The sequence below is a fragment of the Hevea brasiliensis genome, chromosome 5 (assembly GCF_030052815.1).
Source record: "Hevea brasiliensis isolate MT/VB/25A 57/8 chromosome 5, ASM3005281v1, whole genome shotgun sequence".
NCBI lineage: Eukaryota > Viridiplantae > Streptophyta > Magnoliopsida > Malpighiales > Euphorbiaceae > Hevea > Hevea brasiliensis.
Window position 1 is genome coordinate 6,808,969 of NC_079497.1, and position 18,664 is coordinate 6,827,632.

The window sequence follows — 18,664 nt, forward strand, 5'->3', positions numbered from 1 at the left end:
ATTTATAATTATGTTATTATTATATATAACACATAATTTTCATAAAAATATGATTCAATAAATTTAAATTAATAAATAATTTTATGTATATAATTAATTAAAATAATATTAAAATTAATATTTAATTTAAATAGTTAAACATAATATTTATAGTATTATGTCTTATATAAAAAATTGTATAAAAAAATAAATTATATATATATATATATATATATATATAACTGAAACAATAACGTGAAAAAAATTAGTATATAAAATAGGCACTCCATTTTCACTAATCCAATAACATGAATTATTACAAACATCATATATTTAGAATGTTTCTAAATTCCACAAAATTCAAGGTTAAAGGTTTGTCATTTTCACGTTTACTTTATTCCTGAGTTCAAGCTCAATTTTTTTTTGAAAATTTTTTAGGTTAAAAAAATTATATATATTAAATTTCTCACACTATAATAAGAAATATTATACTATTCATCCCCAATGTAAATCCATCTTTTTAAAATGCCTTTACAAGTGAAATAATATGACTAATTTTGATCTAAATTATAATGAATAAGAATTTTTTAGAACTTTTAATAATACTTCTGAATTATTTATAGTTCAACTAACATGATGTTGGCTAGTTCTAAGTTTAGAATTGACGAGTCATTCAGCCCACAAGGAAGCAACAATTGAAGTAACCTTTGAAGAAAACAAATACAATTGAAAATATTTTATTAAAACAAGTTGTAATTATATATTGGTTTACTTGAATTTTTTTTTAAGAAGCAAGAGATTTATTAATAGGATTGAAATATAAAATTATAAAGGGGAAAATCCACCATTAGAAGACCTCAGACCAATAGGTTCAACCCCATACACTCGCCTATAAACTAACTTCTAATGGTGATGAAAAAATTCATAAAAAAACAAGGATACTAAACCATTCCAGCAAAAGCAATGCACCAAAATCCAGGACACAAGAAACAGAACAGCAAAATGTAGGGGATACAACATCAAAGCCAAAACAAAAAAACACAGCAATATACACAAAAACTAAAAGAAAGCTACAAAATCCTCAGAATGAACCAGCCCTTGTTTAGCTAGAGAATCAGCCAATGAATTCGCTTCCCTCAGTACATGAAGAAATTCAACATTAGGCAACACCAACAGACTAGAAGCTAGAGAGTTAACAGCGCTTGACAATTGCCAAGGTGATTCATTTAGGTTATTGACCCAAGACAAAGCCACATGAGACTTAAGACTCCACAATGATGCGATCGATATTACAGCAAAGATGACGCGAAGATAGAAGAAACTCCAAGGCTTTGCATGTTGCTCTAAATTCTGCACCATTTGAGTCATCTATACCTGTAAAGTAAGAGAAAATGCAGAGAAATTGACCCATTATCCCTAAGCATTCCACCACGTATTACTAGGATTCCCTTGAGCTGAAACGTTAACATTCCACTCTATATAGGATGGAGGAGGGATTAAACATAATATTGATGGTCTGATGTGATGTGGATAAGACCAAGTCCCAATGGATTGTGATGAGACTAATAAATCAGTAGCAGACGAAAAAGAATAAGAGAGCAAAGATTCTCAAATGACCATTCTTTTTTGTTAAAGATACTATCATTTCTACTATGCCACATAGATCAATCAGTGACATAAAACAAGCAAACCCAAACTTTAGTATGAAATTCCCCTCGTGAAAGGTTTTTCCATTCAGCAAATAATATAGCTACAGAGTTTGGTAGGCAGAGAGAGACGCCCCATGCACCAATTGAGGATCCAAGACCATATCTTCCACGAAAAATTACAGAGAAATAAATGAGGAACTATTTCATCATATTCATCACATCTTGGGCAAACATTAAGGTCAGAACTTATATCAAATTGATGGAAAACAACCAGCCCCTTGTGCAGATTCTATCGTCTTGACAAGCGAGCCACTTCAATGGACACTTGAATTTGTATAAAGAATATGGAAATAGAGACTTCAATAATCCTTCTTTTATTCGCTATTTAGGAAAATATTCACAATTATTTGAAAAAAAAAAGAAATTTTCATATTATAAAAGTCTATGGAGCTGTTATTAAAAACATATACCTTTTTAATAGATTTTAATTATTTGATTATTTTTATAAAATAATTATTATTATTTTTATTATTTTTGAGATAAAGACTCAGTTGAGTTGAGTTGAGTTGAGTAGATATGCGGGGAAGACCGACCTAAAATTGTGTTGGAATGGGTCCAAATTGGTTAGCTTTAATTGGATTTGGAGGATAGACCCTTGCCTTATACAATAAAAGGCTCATAATAATAAGCAAGTGTTGGAAGTAGAGTCCAGTTGGTTTTTACGCTAAATACACAATTAAGCCCCTTCATATTTTATTTTGTTCAACTGAAAACATAACTTTTATTTTATGTTCAATGAAACCTTTGAGCAATAAAATAATACAACAATTAATTACTGGACAAAAATAATTTTTGCAATTTTAATAAAATGTTATGAAAAATAAACCTTAGAAAAGCGCAAACGATATGAAAAATAAAAGAAAAATGAATGGGGAAGGGGAAGTAAATCAATCAGTAGAACCACAGTGAGTTTGGAGAAACCCTTCAAAGGGGAGTAAGAGATTGAATATGCCACCAAGGCTCGACCTGCGAAGCTTTTCAACAAAACATTAGCAGGAATTGTGAGGAGATTGAGATCTTCGAGGATGAGGCATCTGTTGCGACTAGGCTGGGATGACTTGCAAAGAAGTTGCATGGAGAAATCAATACGAAAACGGTTTGGTTTCTCTTCTTTTTAGGCTTTTTGATAAAATTTGATAAAATTAGTATTCTCAAATTTAGGGGAAAATTTTGATTAAATTTCACCTATCATCCCTTAACTTTAAGAATTATTTCATTAATATTTTTGAATTTTAATTTGCATCAGAAAAATACATAAACTTCAATTTAATATTATTCAAAGTCCCGCATGCCATTTTCCGACTTCCAACCAAATGCTGACATGGACATGCCTACATGAAATAAAAAATAAATAAATAAAAGTCTCTTTCCACCATGTGGCATTTTAATAATTAAAAAAATATTTTTTTCTCTTTCCTGCCCTTTCTCTTTTCTCTTTTTGACATCAAACCTTCATTTTCTCTTCCCTAATGGCCGAATCCCTTTTCTTTTCTTTTCAACCGAATCCCTTTTCTTTTCTTTTCAATATCATCCCATCCATGACTCCATGCCACCTTAAATCTCCTAAAATCTCATCCTTGACAGGCGTCGACTCCTTTGCCTTTAGCCACACTCTCCTCTATCCTCACAAATCCAGCTCTCCCATTTTCAGATTCCCTCACGTCATTCTCTACTCTGCCTATAACTCGCCTTTTCACTCCTTCCTTATAACCTTAGTCATTCTTCACCAATGCTTTGCATTCTTTCATGCCTTTTCATAGCCTTCATTTTGCTTAATATCTTCAAGCGTTTCAAATCCTCGCGCTCACAGATCGTGCTTTGCCTGTTGTGAAGGAAGGTTCTTGAATCTTCACATCCACAGAATCAGCCTCTCTCACCTCTGTTTCTCAAAGTCTCATACTTGTTCTTCCTCTCACTAGTCGCCCTCCCTCTGCCTTTCTTTTAGTTCTTTAGTAATTGAATTTTGTGTTCATCTGAGTTGAAATTTAGTTAATTGATTTATATTCTAATCAATTTTGTTAATTGGACTGAAATTCAGCCTCCCTCCACCTTTCTCATCTCATTCTCTAGCTCTTCATCTCACTTAGAACTCATGCAGTTCAATTCTTCATTGGTTGATATTTTATCTCATCTTTTTCACTTGGTTTGTTATCTGCATGAAATTTGTTAACTGGTTTTTGTGGGATTGAAATAATTTTGTTAATTTAGGTTTGTTCTGTGGGATGGATTAAATTTGTTGGCATGGATTGATTAATTTTGTTAAATTTGATTGTGATTGATATTGTTACATATTGTAATGAATGATGATTTATATTGCATCTAGGCTAAATCTTTTTTTTTTTAATTTTTATTTCTGTATGCAAATGGGTTTGCTTGAAACACGTGTGATTTTGTTTTGTTGTTGATTTGGTTAATATGATGGAATGATTCTAGGTTTTGGGTGTTGCATAAAGGGATAGCAAGGTTTGAGAGAAAAGAGGTGTAGGACAGATTTTTTTTTTTAATTATTATTATTAAAATGCCATGTGGCTGAGAGAATCTTTTTTATTTTTTTTATTTCACATAGGCATGTCCATGACGGTAGCTGCCATTGAAAAGTAACTTGAGAGACTTGGGATTGTATTAAATTAAAATTTGAGTATTTTTGTTATACAAATTGAAATTTAAAGACATTACTGAAGCAACCCTCAAAATTAAAGGACGGTGAGAGAAATTTAGCCGAAAAATTTTTAGAGACATTAATAAAATTAGTCACTAAAATTATAATTTTTAATAAATTTAAATATAAAAATTACTGAAATTTTAATTTTTTTTCATAAAATTGCTTATCATATCAATTTAATAAAAAAAAATTTTAAATGAAGAGGGCCAGGGCCCCTCACTATGGGCGTGAATCCGCCCCGCGTAAGCTAAATGGTTCAGATAATAATTAATATATATAATTATAATTTTTTATTATAAAAATAATTAATTTTAAATAAAAAACTCTAACTCAAAATATCTACACTTTAAAAATATTAAAAAAAAAAAAGAAAGATAATATCAAATTAGCCTGATTGAGCGCACGGACCAGACTTTGTTGCCATCCCTATTAGAGGCTTGAGTTAACTCATAATTTCTGGGTCTTTTACATTTTTATTGCTCTTTGGAAATAATTAACATTATTGGGATCTTTTATGATTACTTATTGTATTTTAAGTCTTAATTAATTTTTTTTTTATCAGTGCCCAAGAAAACCTATAACAAATTATAAAAGCTGGATGTACGGGTGTATACTGGTTAGACAGCCATATGTCTATCCAAGATATCGTCACATCGCACGAGGCCAGCTGTCGGGCACGAGACCCGCTGTTAGGCCTGTAAAGCCAGAAATAAAGTAGGCATATAGACTGTAGAACAATCATACCAGACATATATTGTAAGTTCATGATTTTCTCGGTAGGCAGTACTGCTATCTGTAGTCCCTAATTGGTATACCAATTTATCCAACTAAATAAATAAGTCTAGGTATACTATGGGCAATTAAATATTTTTAATTAATTTAGCACTATTCACTATTACTATTTTCTAGTACTGTTCATTGGTACCATAAATTTCATATTAATAGGACATTAGTCCTAATTTACATATTCGTATCATTTTTAATATTAAATTTTCCTTATGAGTATTTTAATTATCCTATATAGCATTTTTCCCATGAACCTTTCTTTAGGCTCATGTTAATGTGTTATCTTTATCTAGGAATTTGACTAGGTTGGGATGTCTATTTAGTCACAATTCCTTCATAACAATTGCTCCTCTATGTTTAAACTTGAATTTCAGTTTTTGAATCACTGAGTTTGGGGTTATAGAACTCAAGTTATGGTCAAAATATCAAAGGAATAGTATTTTGGGACATTTTCTGGGTTGGCAGTTTCAGTGACCCAACTTGTGCTAACAATTTGAATTTGTTAAAGGCAAAACTGGGTTAAGTGGTCTTCATGAAAAGTATAGCCCTATGTCTAAACTTTCCATGGGCAAAATTTTAGGTCATTTGGACCAGTATAGAGAGAGTTATGACCAAATGAACACGCACTGTTCATTTGGTCATTTTCTGGGTTGGCAGTTTCACTGACCCAACTTGTGCTAACAATTTGAATTTGTTAAAGGCAAAACTGGGTTAAGTGGTCTTCATAAAAAGTGTAGCCCTATGTCTAAACTTTCCATGGGTAAAATTTTAGGTCATTTGGACCAGTATAGAGAGAGTTATGACCAAATGAACAGGTGTTCATTTGGTCATTTTTTGGGTTGGGTGCAGGGAAATCCGAATGTGGGCAGTATTTAGCTCAAGTTTTGGACAGAATTTGGGCATAGTTTCTTCATGGAAAATGGGCTATTTTGGGTCTAGTTTCACCTCCAATTGGCCTCATACCAATTGGGGTAACACAATTTTATTTATGGCCTAAAATGTACACTGCCCTCAACAAACACAACCTGCAGAAAATTAACACTTCCAAAACTCAATCTCCTCCAACTTCCTTACTTCAATTTGCATGCAATACACTTCTATAAGCAACAATCTCATCCCAATAGGTCAATTTCAACATTTTGCACAAAGTTCTCAACATTTACACAAACCCTAGTTTTCAAAGTTTCAAATTTACACAAACACTACACAATCAAACACCCAAACATTTCAACTAATTACACATTCTCATGGAACCATTTTTCATCACTTAAAAGCAATAAACTTCAAGTTCCATGGCTGCCAAAAATTCAAGGGTTCTTTCCTCTAGATTTTCTTTTTGTTTTAATGGTATTTATGCTTAGCTAAACATGCTTTTCATGTTTAATAAAGAGAAGAAGAGGGATTAGTGCACTAACCTCTTGTGACCCACTTCAAACTTTAATCTTTCTTCTTCTTATGGGTATCTAAAGCTTCCTTATGGTGTGGGCTAAATTTTTTGTGAAGGGGTCTATGGGTTTTGGGGAGAAGAAAGCTTGGAAAATCAAGCTTTAAGAAGAACAAAAATGGAGGGAGAGAGCTCCCATGGTGGACGGTTTCCAAGAGAGGGAGAGAGAGAGAAGAAGGAAGAAGAAGATGGAAGCTTGGGGTTGGTGGGGTTTGTCTTCTTGTGTCTATTTATATACATTTTTTTTTTTTAATTTTCCTAAGCCTTTTCTTTTCTTTTCTTTTCTTTTCTTTTCCTTTCTTTTCTTTTCTTTTCTTTTCTCTTCTCATTTTCCTAATCTATTTCATAAATTTTAATTAATGTTAATTATTTTATTCTCAATTTTTTTTTATTTTGACATTTAGGTCAAAATTCACCTTTGGGGGTGAAATGACCAAAATGCCCTTAGTAGTGCATATTGGGTTATTTTTATTATTTTTGTATCAATTTATAAATTCTCTAAACTTTAATTTATTTTTTTCTCTACATTTTTCCTATATTTTCTTAACATTTATCTCTTCAATTTATGCCTCCTCACTATAGTCTAGGTGTAGTTCCAGACATTTTGACTGTTCGAACAGACATTAGTCGTCGGAACAGTAAAATGTACAGACTACCTACGGTGAGGGCGTTACATAAATAATAAAAATTAGAATTAATATATTCAACTAAGAAGAATTACTATTTTGTACATTTATTACTATGGATGCCTTCATTCCTTGGCCAGGGCAAAGAAGGGTTTTGATTTAATTTATAAATCAATTAAATTTATTTATAAACAAAAAATTTTAAGTAGAGTAATATTTGATTTGATTTTAAAATTTTAAAAATTACTTAAAATAAATAAAAAAAACTTATAAATTAGGTATCCTTTGTCTTTTACTCTAAAATTATTATTTAATTAAATAAAATTTATATTATTTTAATAATTTTTAAAATATCAACACTGCACTCATTTTAAAGTTAAACTAAACACTCTTATTAAAAGAATAACTTATAAATAAAAAGAAAAAAATTTAAGATTATTCAACATAAGACTATTATGCAAACAAAACTTTTATTATATAAAAAAAAATATAAACATTAAATATTTTTTTCACTCATAACAAGCCACTCAACCTTGAACTCGCAATCGTAACTCAAATACACCCAACTTAGAAGAGAAGGAAAACAATGGATATCTCACTAAAGAGATAGCCGATCTTCCCAATAATCTTCACCAATACCTTACAGAGCTGGCTCAAATGCCATTATTTCCAACAACAAACTCTTTCAACAACTCATAACATTTCACAAGTTTTTATAGTGGCCAACGAAGTATTAATTGGCCTTGTTGTTGCTTATTGCTTGAGAAGCTTAGTTACTACGATTGGACTTAAACATACATCCAATCCAATGTTATTAATTAATTACTGATGATTTCATAACGGAGAATAGAGGATTGAAGGAATCTCCACAATCAACAAATTGGTAGTTCACTGTAAGATGACCTCGTTCATATCCTTTCCCATCTGTGTCCAGTTGACGGAAAACATTCACGTCCAAATCTAGTCCTCCATTACTACACTGATCCACAATCCTCACTGTCGTTTTAGCTCCAGTCCCTGTATTTGTCACCTACATATAGAATTAGATCCATATTAACATTGCGAAATTAAGGTTAATTAAGCTAATTATTCGGAGGAGACAAAAGGTGAGAAAACCATTATGATTTTCTTACACTCAAGCACTTTCCACAGGAGGGTTGGCCGTGTGCTCCGACGGGACCGCAGAATGCAGTCCAGCCATACTTGCTCCGCCATGAATATGGCTTGTTAGCATCCCATGTAGAGCAATATGCACTTGCGGCATTCAAGTCCCATCCATGATCCTGTGAATTATACAAATGGTACGTCGCAAGAACGTTGGAAGCACTTCCACCACCAACACCTTCGCCGCTGTCTTTGCAATTGCTTTGGCAGTTATGATCAGGTGAACAATATTCATCAGTGGAGCCACACCACCCCCACTGGCTACAACATAGGTTATTGGGGCAGAGCTTGCCACCTGCTTGCCGACCACATTGCTCAGCAATTGCAACACCTGTTAAACATAATAAAACAACTATAAATATATTCAAAACTCTTCCCATTTCTTCCCAATTCTTGATTTTCTGGTATGCAAATGATGTGATGATGAGCTAAGTTCACTTGGCTTTATTTATAGCAGAGAGACTTGATCATGTAATTACCATAATACCCTGATGGATTAAAGATGATTAGGACAAGGAGGAAGTGAAAGTGGACTGAATGGTGGTGAGATTTGGAGCGTTGATGAGATTGGAAAGTAGATCGTGTGATAGCTGATTAGGGTGGAAAGTTTCAAAGGGATGATGTGAAGCGGCTTCATGGGTGTGCTTTGAATCGAGTCGTTGTTCGAAGATGAACACTGACACATTAGGTGGCTCCCACTCCATCCCCAATATAGAGCATAGGACCAGGTTTTATTTATTTTTCACCCTTCATTTATTTTTCTCATTTCTGTTATTTTAGACATTAATTTCCTTAGCCATGCATTAAGCATTTAAACATCCAATTAACGCAAGGGTTAACTCGATCTTATCTCTATCTTATCATCAAGATATAAAATTTATTTCCTTCAAAAAAAAAAAAGATATAAAATTTATATTAAATTATATAACAAGATTTTTCTCATTTATAAAATATAAATTATTTTCACTGAGTCGATAAATTTGACTTAATATATTATGTAAAAGTAACACGACTTTAAAGAAAAATAACAAATTCTTCTTATTCATTTCCTCACTCTCAGAAAATTTAAAAAATAAAAATTGTCATTTGACTTCATATATGTTTCCATGGTGATTTCCAGTGGCAGGCAACAACCAAGAGGGCTAAATAAAAACTCATTAGAAATACCCTCTTGCCTCAACCATCATGGAATCAGTGCAAATCCAGAAACCTGCTTAGGATATCAGCCTCCAGGAACAACACCAGTCCAGACTTTAGGAGGCGGGGGAGTTGAAAATTGCGCTAATTGATTGGCTAAAATTCTGTTTGTTTGTGTCGTGGAAAATATTTTTTTTTTTCACATTTTTTGTGTTTGGAATATTAAAAAAATAATTAACAAAAAATATTTTAGTCAAAGAGAAATTAAATTATTTTTAAGAAAAATGACTTTCTTTTTTAAGAGAGAACTTAAAAGAGCAAATCATTTTCTCAACTTTGATAATTTTATTAAAATATAAAAATATTATTCATATATAATATGAACACGTACCATTAATTAATGTTAAAATTAAATAATAAAAAATATTTTTATGAAAATTATTTAAAAAAAAATAATTTTCATGAAAAATATTTTTTATATACAAATTATTCTTTGTGAAATAAACAGAGGCAAAATATGTGAAAATATTTTTAAAAAAATTAGTTGGATATTTATTTAATTGGGTTGACATGAAAATTATTTTGAAAAATAATAAAGAAAATATTAATCTATTATATTTGACACATAAACTAAATAATATATATATATATATATATATATATATATATATATATATATATATATATATATATATATTCTATGATTACTTAGTTTCATACATAATGTAATTATTTTCTTATAAAAAATAAAGTAATTTTACATAAATTTATTTTATTAGATTTTTTTTCGTAAAATTTTTAATTACAAAAATTTTATTAATTTAAAAAAAAAAATTCCTCTAGGATAATAATTTCCATATATTTTATATAATTATCTTTATTTTCACTCTAGAACTTGAGATTACAATCAGCAAGTTTTCTTATTCTGGAAATTAACATTCAGTTGCTTATTAGTTAATTCAATCACCACAATCCACAAATTGGTAGTTCACAATAAGATAGCCTTGAGCATAGCCTTTTCCATCGGTGTCTATCTGCGGGAAAGCACCTTCGTCTAAGTCCAAACCTCCATTGCTGCACTGATCAACAATTTTCACCGTCACATTATCTCCTGTTCCAGTATTGGTCACCTGAACGCATCATGTGCAAACAAGAATTAATTTTAGTAAATACAACTGGCAGAATTTTATAAATTAATGAAAATTGATGAGTTCTCTTTCACACACACACACAAACACACAGATATATATATATATATATATATATATATATATATATATATATATATATTTCTTACACTTAAGCACTTGCCGCAAGCAGCTTGTCCTTGAGGTCCGGCCGGTCCACAGAAGGCCGTCCATCCGTACTTCTGGCGTCATTCGAGAGGCTTGCTTGCATCCCATGTTGCGCAGTAAGCACTTACAGCATTCAAGTCCCATCCATTTTGTTCGGGATTGTAGAAATGATAGGTTGCTCTCACATTGGAAGCACTCTGGGAATTGGCTTTAGCTATGAGAAAGACTAGGAAAGCCATGCACAAGGTTACACTTACCTTCCTCATGGTTATGTGTTTTGGTTTTGTGAAGAACATTGGTGCAAGAATGGTTGAATTTATGGGAAAATGTCGGTTGGAAACTTGGAAAATTATGGCATTTGAACTTAGACCGGAGACCTTGAATATCAGGAGTCAATTCATAGGGCTTTATCCAGACCCAGCAAAACAAGTAGAGAGAAAGAGCTCTATTGATTGATGCATTAATTGTACATCAGTAGATCACGGCATGTTCGAGCTACTATAAAAAGAGATTTGGGTTTTCTCCTTCTGTAATTAATGATTACAGTTCACCATCTTTGACAAAGTGAGTCCATTATTCAACATTCAAATCTGCAAATTAGAATTTTATAACAGAAATTAATTACTCATATTTTTCAAGCAATAGTTAATTATTTTGATAATCATCACCAGAGCTAAAAATAATCAAAATAAATTCTTATAACAACGCAATAGTAATTAAATCTTAATTTAAACTTATTAGAATTGGCTATATAAATCATTTTTTGTCATTTAATCTGTTAAATATTAAACCCATATCAATATCTAAAACTTGTGAATTTTTTCATTTTCACTCATTTTCCTTTTAATTTATTACATTTCCGTTTATCTGTTTTACCCTATCACATGAACATGTAATTTACACTTCATATGTAATTATATATTATGAATTATTTTTCCAAGCATAAATAGAAAAAAATTAATTTAATCTCTATTTTTGTTTTTATCTAAAATTCATACAGAGTACTGAGATTATTATATATTAATTTATTTTAATACGAATATACACAAATAATTGAGCTGCTTACATATATATAACTGACCAATTCAATATTGCAATGCCTTTTAATTATGTATATTTTCAATGTGAGACATTTAACTTAATTCATTTTCTCTTACTTTTTCTGAAGTGCAATTACATGATTATCACTTAATAATTGATTTGTATTTAACTCAATATGAATCTAATTATATAGTTTTATAGGCCATTGAAACTCATAACTCAATTGAGATTCTGATACTATATAAAAATTCAGAGATAATTTATTTTAATATAAATATATATATAAATGACTTTTAATATAAATATATATATAAATAACTGAACTGTTAACATATTAAAATTATTAACCGATTTACTGTAATAAGCCAACATTCTATTGCTTTTCTTTCTTGAAAAAGAATTTTAACCGCATGCCTTTGTTTTGCCTTCCTGTCTTTTGCTTGAGGCTAGGGATGGAATGGTTCGGGTTTTTGTGGGTACCAGATCCAATCAAACTCTACTAGGATAAATTTGGGTATTATATAATAGAGTTTGGAATTAGTTCGAATTTGAGAAATAATACCCATGACGAGTTTGGATCGGATTCAGATTTTACATATTGAGTATCCGTTACCTGAACCTGTCTATATAAATACTTAATTAAATATAAAATATATTTTTTTATAATAATATTTATATATTTTTATATATTTTATTTTATATAAAAGTGAATTTAAATAATTTATGGAATTATTAAATTTTTAAAATATAAATTATTAATCAAAATAATTTTTTATGCAAAATATTAATTAAAATATATAAAATTAAACGGGTTCGAGTTTTTTTTTTTGTAATAATAATCAGATTTGGGACGGATTCGGATAGTTGAGAATAAATTTTAATCGGGTTTAGGACGGATTCAGGTTTTGATAATATTAATCGAGTTCGGGTTCGGATAGGTTAATTTTTACGGGTACTCTAACTATTGTCATCCCTATTAGAGGCTTGAGTTTTTGAGCATTATTATTCAGATTAATTTCTTAATGTCAGATTAGCTTTGACCTTTTCAAGAAGCAGAGAAATACAATTAACATATCCTCCCCAATTCGTTATGCATACGACATTACTCCTATATATGAAGTCTAACTGAAATAATAACATTTATTAATTATTTTAGAATTCATTGAATATTTCTTTTTAATCATTATTATTATTATTTCATAAATAAGTTTTCATGCCAAAAAAAAATATCATATAATACAATTATTTCATAATTCATTGAGATAATTCATTTATTTTTAGTGTATTTTAAATAATAATTCATTTATTAATTACTTAAAAATTCATTGAATATTTTTTTAACTAACAATTCTAAGAATATCTAATCTAATATTCAATATTAATTCTTTGACTTTATCTAAATAACATTAATAAAAATAAAAGAAAATCTATAATTATATAAAAATATTAATTTTTAAATAATTAATATAATTACATTTCCAATATTATAATTAATAATTATATAAAAATATTATTTTTAATTAATTAATATGGTTATATTTATATAAAATATTAAATTAAAAAATATATTAATATTAATTGGTTATTTAATGAATTCAGTGCACATATTATACCATTTATAATAAATGCATAGCTTTAATTTCATAGAATTTTCCTTAGAATCAATCATGATCTAGTTTAAAATCGGAATTAAATTAAAATTGAAATGGTTTAACTTAGAATTGAAATAGATTGAAATGATCAACATTGACTTTAAATTATAACAAAATTGTATGATTTCAGTTTTATTTAGAATTATATTTTTTTTATTTAAAAAATGAAAAATTAACAATTTAATATGATTGAAATTAAAATTAAACCAAATGAGATCAAAATTGAAATAAAATTGAATCAAAACTAATAAAAACCCTACACTTTTGAGTTTGTTCCTCATAAGATTTTATCCAAAATCATCATGTATGATTTGAAATCCTTCTACACCATCGTGTCCATCCTTATTTTTCCTCATCATTATGCTTAAAGGAATATGTGCAAAATTATAAAGTTCAATAAGTCTAAACGCCTGTTCACATATGAAAAATTATAATAATTTTATAAAAAGTAAATTTAGACATTTTCTACTTAATAAAAGTACATATATTTTCTGTTTAATAAAAATGTCTTCATTTTCTATGCCTAATTGCGCCTGAAATTTAACTTTAACAATATAAATTTTTTTAATTGTTTTCTCATTAAAATTTCTATTAACTAATCTATCAATATAATTTTAATAGATAGACAATGAATCAGATCGATGAATCAACTTCTGTTTCTGTTACCATTGGCAGCAAATGGTCATTCATGTTCATACTTTGCTAGTTAATGCTTTTTGATTCAGCTTCAGCTCGCAAGAAGTTCCATCAGTACGCAGTTTGAAACATTGATCACTATGTGAAACTTCGAGACCTACCTTAGAAAATTGTACTGTCATTTTGCGTTTTTCTCTCATAGTTTCAACCTACTTGGAGATAAAAAAAAAATTAATAATGAGTAATGTATATAAAATATAATAGAATTTCATTGTAATCTTTAAAAAGAAAAAAAAAAAAGTTGATCAAATGATACAAAGTCGACTTATATTTCTTGATGATCGCAGAAGTGAAAAAGCATCCTCTGGTATCTTGTATTTCCTAAAAAAATAATTTTATAGTGGTTTTCATACTTTGTAAAAGCTTCCTGAAAAGTTAACAGAAAAAATAAAAGTTAAGCATCTGGGGGCTAAAAGGCAGTGACTTCTCAGTGCTTTTTGCCAGTAAAAATGCTTTCTCCTTTCATGCTTGATGTGGTGTGTCCGCAAGTGCACGGGCCACAGTAGTATAGTTTAAAAAAAATGATATCGATCCCACAGGGAATTGTGTTTAAATTGGAAATAAAAGTATAAGCTAATTAGAGTGACAAAATTTAAAGATGTAAAATGAAATTTGGAATTAAAATTGGTATTTAAGGAATTAATGCTAAATCAAACAATTAACTAAAATTAATTAAACTAGATTACCAAAAATTAATTTGAAATTGCTATTTATGAATTTTGAGAGGAATTAAATCTAAATTTAATAAAAATTAAAGTGATTCTAGAGATTGGATTTTTCAATATTGTTTGCATGTGGTTTATCCCTAATTTAGCCAAACACATGAGAATTGCAATTTTGAGGGAAATCAATTCTTAAATTTTTGAAACCTTTTTCAAGCATTCCAAAGTTGGTTTTCATTAAATCAAACACTGTTTTCACGGTATTTCAAACCTAACAAAAACCCATTTAAAGCTCTAATTGATTTTTGGAAAGTTCCCCTTAATCCTCTTAGCTTATCTCTAACACCAAGAAAATAAAGTTTATTGCAAGATTATCTATCCCTAATATTCACTTTTCAGTCCATCTATTAAGGATTAAAGCTTAACTTAATGAGGGCCCATTCATCAAGCAAGGCAATAAGCACACAAGCAACAAATCAAAATGTAACAAACCTCATTTAAATGGCTAAATCAATTCAAAACCACAATACAAAGCAATATTTACAAACCCATCTCTAAAATCTCAAACAACTACTCACTATTCATAGTTTCAAGACAAACCCAAATGTATAAATGAAGAAATAATGGAAATGTAAGCTAAGGAGTAGAAAAACCCAGAAAAATGCAGATGAAGCTGCTACAGAAAAGTGCAGAAACGTGCTCCTGCTGCTGCTGGAAAAATGAATCCCGTGCTCCCTCCTTCTCTCTTTCTATTCTTGCCAAAAATGCCTCCCTTGCTCTCTATTTAAAGAAAATGATAAATGAGACTTTATATGGGTTAAGGGTCTGCCCTAGAATGGGTAAAAAGGGGGAAGGTTCCAGAGAAAGTAAGGTAAAAAGTCAGAGTAACGAGAATGCCACGTCAGCCATTTCCAGTAAAAACGACATAAGCTGAGTCGGTTGTGTCGCGGGTTGTGTCGTGGGTTGTGTAGCTCTCGGCCTGAATATCTGACGATCGACACAAGCTGCGACATAAGCTAATTCTGTTGTGCTGCAGGTTGTGCAACAATCTGCCTGAATATCTGACGATTCGACACAACCTGCGACATAAGCTAAATCGGTTGTGCTGCAGGTTGTGTCGCTCTCGGCCATTTTTTTACTCAACTTCAAAATTTTTGCAATTCGACTTTAATCTCCTCCAAATGGCTACTCTGATCAAAATACATCAAATTTCTCCAAATTTACCCTACAAAACAAATAAATTCCAAAAATTAAACTAAGAAATGTGAAAATTGTAAAATTGACTAAATATATACTAATATCTATAATAATGGCTACAAACAAGGGTAAATTATGTGCAAAAATTACTCCTAAATGATGATATTAAATGCATGCATCAATGCTGCAGAAACCAAAAGCTGTCTTTAACTTTGATGAACATAAAAATGAAGAAAAGCAAGATAGAATCCGTATTCAAGCACGACACACCTCCAGTTTCTTCAACTTTGTTTCCTGAGATCTGCTCAACTTGAGGTTTTCCTTTTTTGGAGCCCTTCATTATTCTCCTGTGCAACAAAATTTTTGGCATTCAATCCCTTATCCTTAATAAAAGAACAGACTTAAAAAGTCTATATATTAATTCAGTGCATTTACCTGATTCACGCCTTTCCTTTTATCATTCTACTCTCAAGGGCTTATAAAGAATAGGATTATATGTCTTCTAGTCCTGCAAATAAAAGAGATAATTTTTATTTATAACAATTAATGAAAGATAAAATTTTAAAAAATTTCAAAAAGTTCTTAAAAACTCCAAATTCTCTAAAAAAAATAAATAATAAAGCTATTTAAAAAGAGATTTTAGTAAATATTCAAAAGTTTGGTGGTGCTAATGCTATTGTTGTTTTTGACAAAGAGTAGACTGGAGAGTTGGAGCAAGCTGGAGCAGAGTAGACTGGAGAGTTGGAGCAGAAGGCTGGACTTAAGCTGGGACAAAGGCTAGATTTAATTGATTTAATGGACTGACAATTAACTAAGAAGAGAAGAAGAAGGACGGGCCTGGTATAAGAAGCCCACCAACTCAATTCACCATATACTTTCTCAACAGAAGCAACAAGAAGAAGCTAGAAGAATTCCAGCTCATCATTCACGTTTCTTAGCTCCAGCAAATTTTTTGTAGATTACTTTTTTATATCCTATAAATATGGTAGGGCAAAATAGGAAATTAATTTGATTCTAGATTATTCTTTGAGATTGTATATAAAGACATCAATTCATTCAGTACAAAGCAGTTATCTTCTGCTCAATTTTACAAATTCTATAGCTATTTCTTCATGGTATCAGAGTCTGGTTGATGCCTTCATTTATGCTACTTCTTCAAAGAACCTATGGGAAGAGATTAAGGAGAGATTTAGAAAGAGCAATGGACCTCTCCTATACCAGCTGAAAAGAGAGATAAGTACTTTAACTCCAGCAAATACATCTGTTTCAGTGTATTTTACTAAGCTCAAAAGATTGTGGGATGAATTGGCATGTCTCAAGCCTCTACCAGTATGTGAGTGTAATGCGGCAAAACAAATGGATGAAATTACCAGTCAGGATAAACTTATCCAATTTTTGATGGGGTTGAATGAAACTTATGACCATGTCAGAAACCAGATCGTTCTCATGGATCCATTACCTGGCTTCAACAAGGCATATTCCATGGTGCTAAAAGTAGAGAAACAGAGAGAGATCCATATTGATACAGCAGAAGAGTTTAACTCAGTAATGGCAGTCAAGGGACAATTTCAGAAAGACAAATTTCAGCGCAAGAAAAAGGAGTTTGAGAAGAAAGAAACCAGAACCTGTTATTACTACAATGCAAGTGGTCACACTAGGGACACATGCTTCAAGCTTCATGGCTGTCCAAAATGGTTTACTGAACTAAAACAAAAAAAAGGCAAAGCTAAGGTAAATATGGCAGCTAATGCATATGAGAAGGTACCTGAATGTGAGAGCAAACCTGAACACAAGAATGAGGCAGCAGGGGTTGACTGGGGAAGTATGATCCAGCTTGAGATTGCCAAGTATATGCAGTACCAAAATCCTACAGCAAATGAGGCAAGCTGCTCTAATTTTACTGGTTATGCAGGTCAGAATCCAACTTACTACTCTCCTAGCAGACATGGTAAGGATTGTGGTATGTGGATAGTGGATTCAGGAGCCTCCATACATATGTGTCATGATTTTTCTCTCTTCCAAAACCCCACAAAGTTGAACAACCACTGTTTTGTTACCCTACCAGATAGAAATTCAAAACCAGTAAAATACAAAGGAAACATCAAAATAAACCCACACCTACACCTCTCTCATGTACTGCACACACCAAGCTTCAAATACAATTTCATATCTGTTAGCGCACTTACCAAGCAATCTAACATAAATGTCCATTTCTTCACTAACCATTGCATTTTGCAGGACCCAGTGACTGAGAAAGTAGTAGCAAGAGGAGAACTGTAGGGGGGGTTATACATATTGAAGGGGAATAAGTGTAACCATGCATGAGGTCTATGAAAACAATTGTAATCCTGCTTCTAAAATCTGGTGTACTCAACCCAAATTTCAAATGAATGAAGTTCATCAAACATTTGCCTCATCTAATTCTTATGAAATGTGGAATTACAGACTTGGGCATATATCAAACACCAAACTGTCTCACATCACAGCCATTACACCAAAGCACAAAAGTCATGAAATATGTGAGGTATGCCCACTTGCCAAACAACAAAGACTCAGTTTCCAAAAAAGCAAAATTACTACAAACTCTATTTTTGATTTGATTCACATTGATTTA

The 18,664-nt window shown here is 30.7% G+C and overlaps 1 protein-coding gene, 1 long non-coding RNA gene and 1 pseudogene across 2 annotated transcripts in view; all 3 read right to left on the reverse strand.

Annotated features, from left to right (window-relative positions):
• Positions 1 to 18,664, reverse strand: part of LOC110658836 (uncharacterized) — a 79,667-nt gene that overhangs the window by 58,521 nt on the left and 2,482 nt on the right. The window contains exon 3 of the long non-coding RNA XR_009148778.1: positions 16,486 to 16,558. This is a non-coding gene — a long non-coding RNA (uncharacterized LOC110658836). The remainder of the gene's footprint in view (positions 1 to 16,485; positions 16,559 to 18,664) is intronic.
• Positions 7,660 to 8,787, reverse strand: LOC131179877 (pro-hevein-like). Its single transcript, XM_058146719.1, has 2 exons — positions 8,340 to 8,787; positions 7,660 to 8,236 (listed from the first exon to the last, which is right to left on the reverse strand). The coding sequence occupies exons 1-2, from the start codon at positions 8,748 to 8,750 to the stop codon at positions 8,021 to 8,023; spliced, it is 627 nt and encodes a 208-aa protein (XP_058002702.1). The 5' UTR covers positions 8,751 to 8,787; the 3' UTR covers positions 7,660 to 8,020.
• On the reverse strand, positions 10,359 to 11,309 carry LOC110643020 (pathogenesis-related protein PR-4-like; annotated as a pseudogene).

Excerpts from the sequence above, each read along its gene's own strand:
- LOC131179877 (XM_058146719.1), bottom strand. The coding sequence starts at position 8,750 with ATGGGAAGAGTTTTGAATATATTTATAGTTGTTTTATTATGTTTAACA. Across the intron at positions 8,237-8,339 it reads CCTGTGGAAAGTGCTTGAGT|GTGACAAATACAGGGACTGG; the intron begins GTAAGAAAATCA and ends TTCTATATGTAG.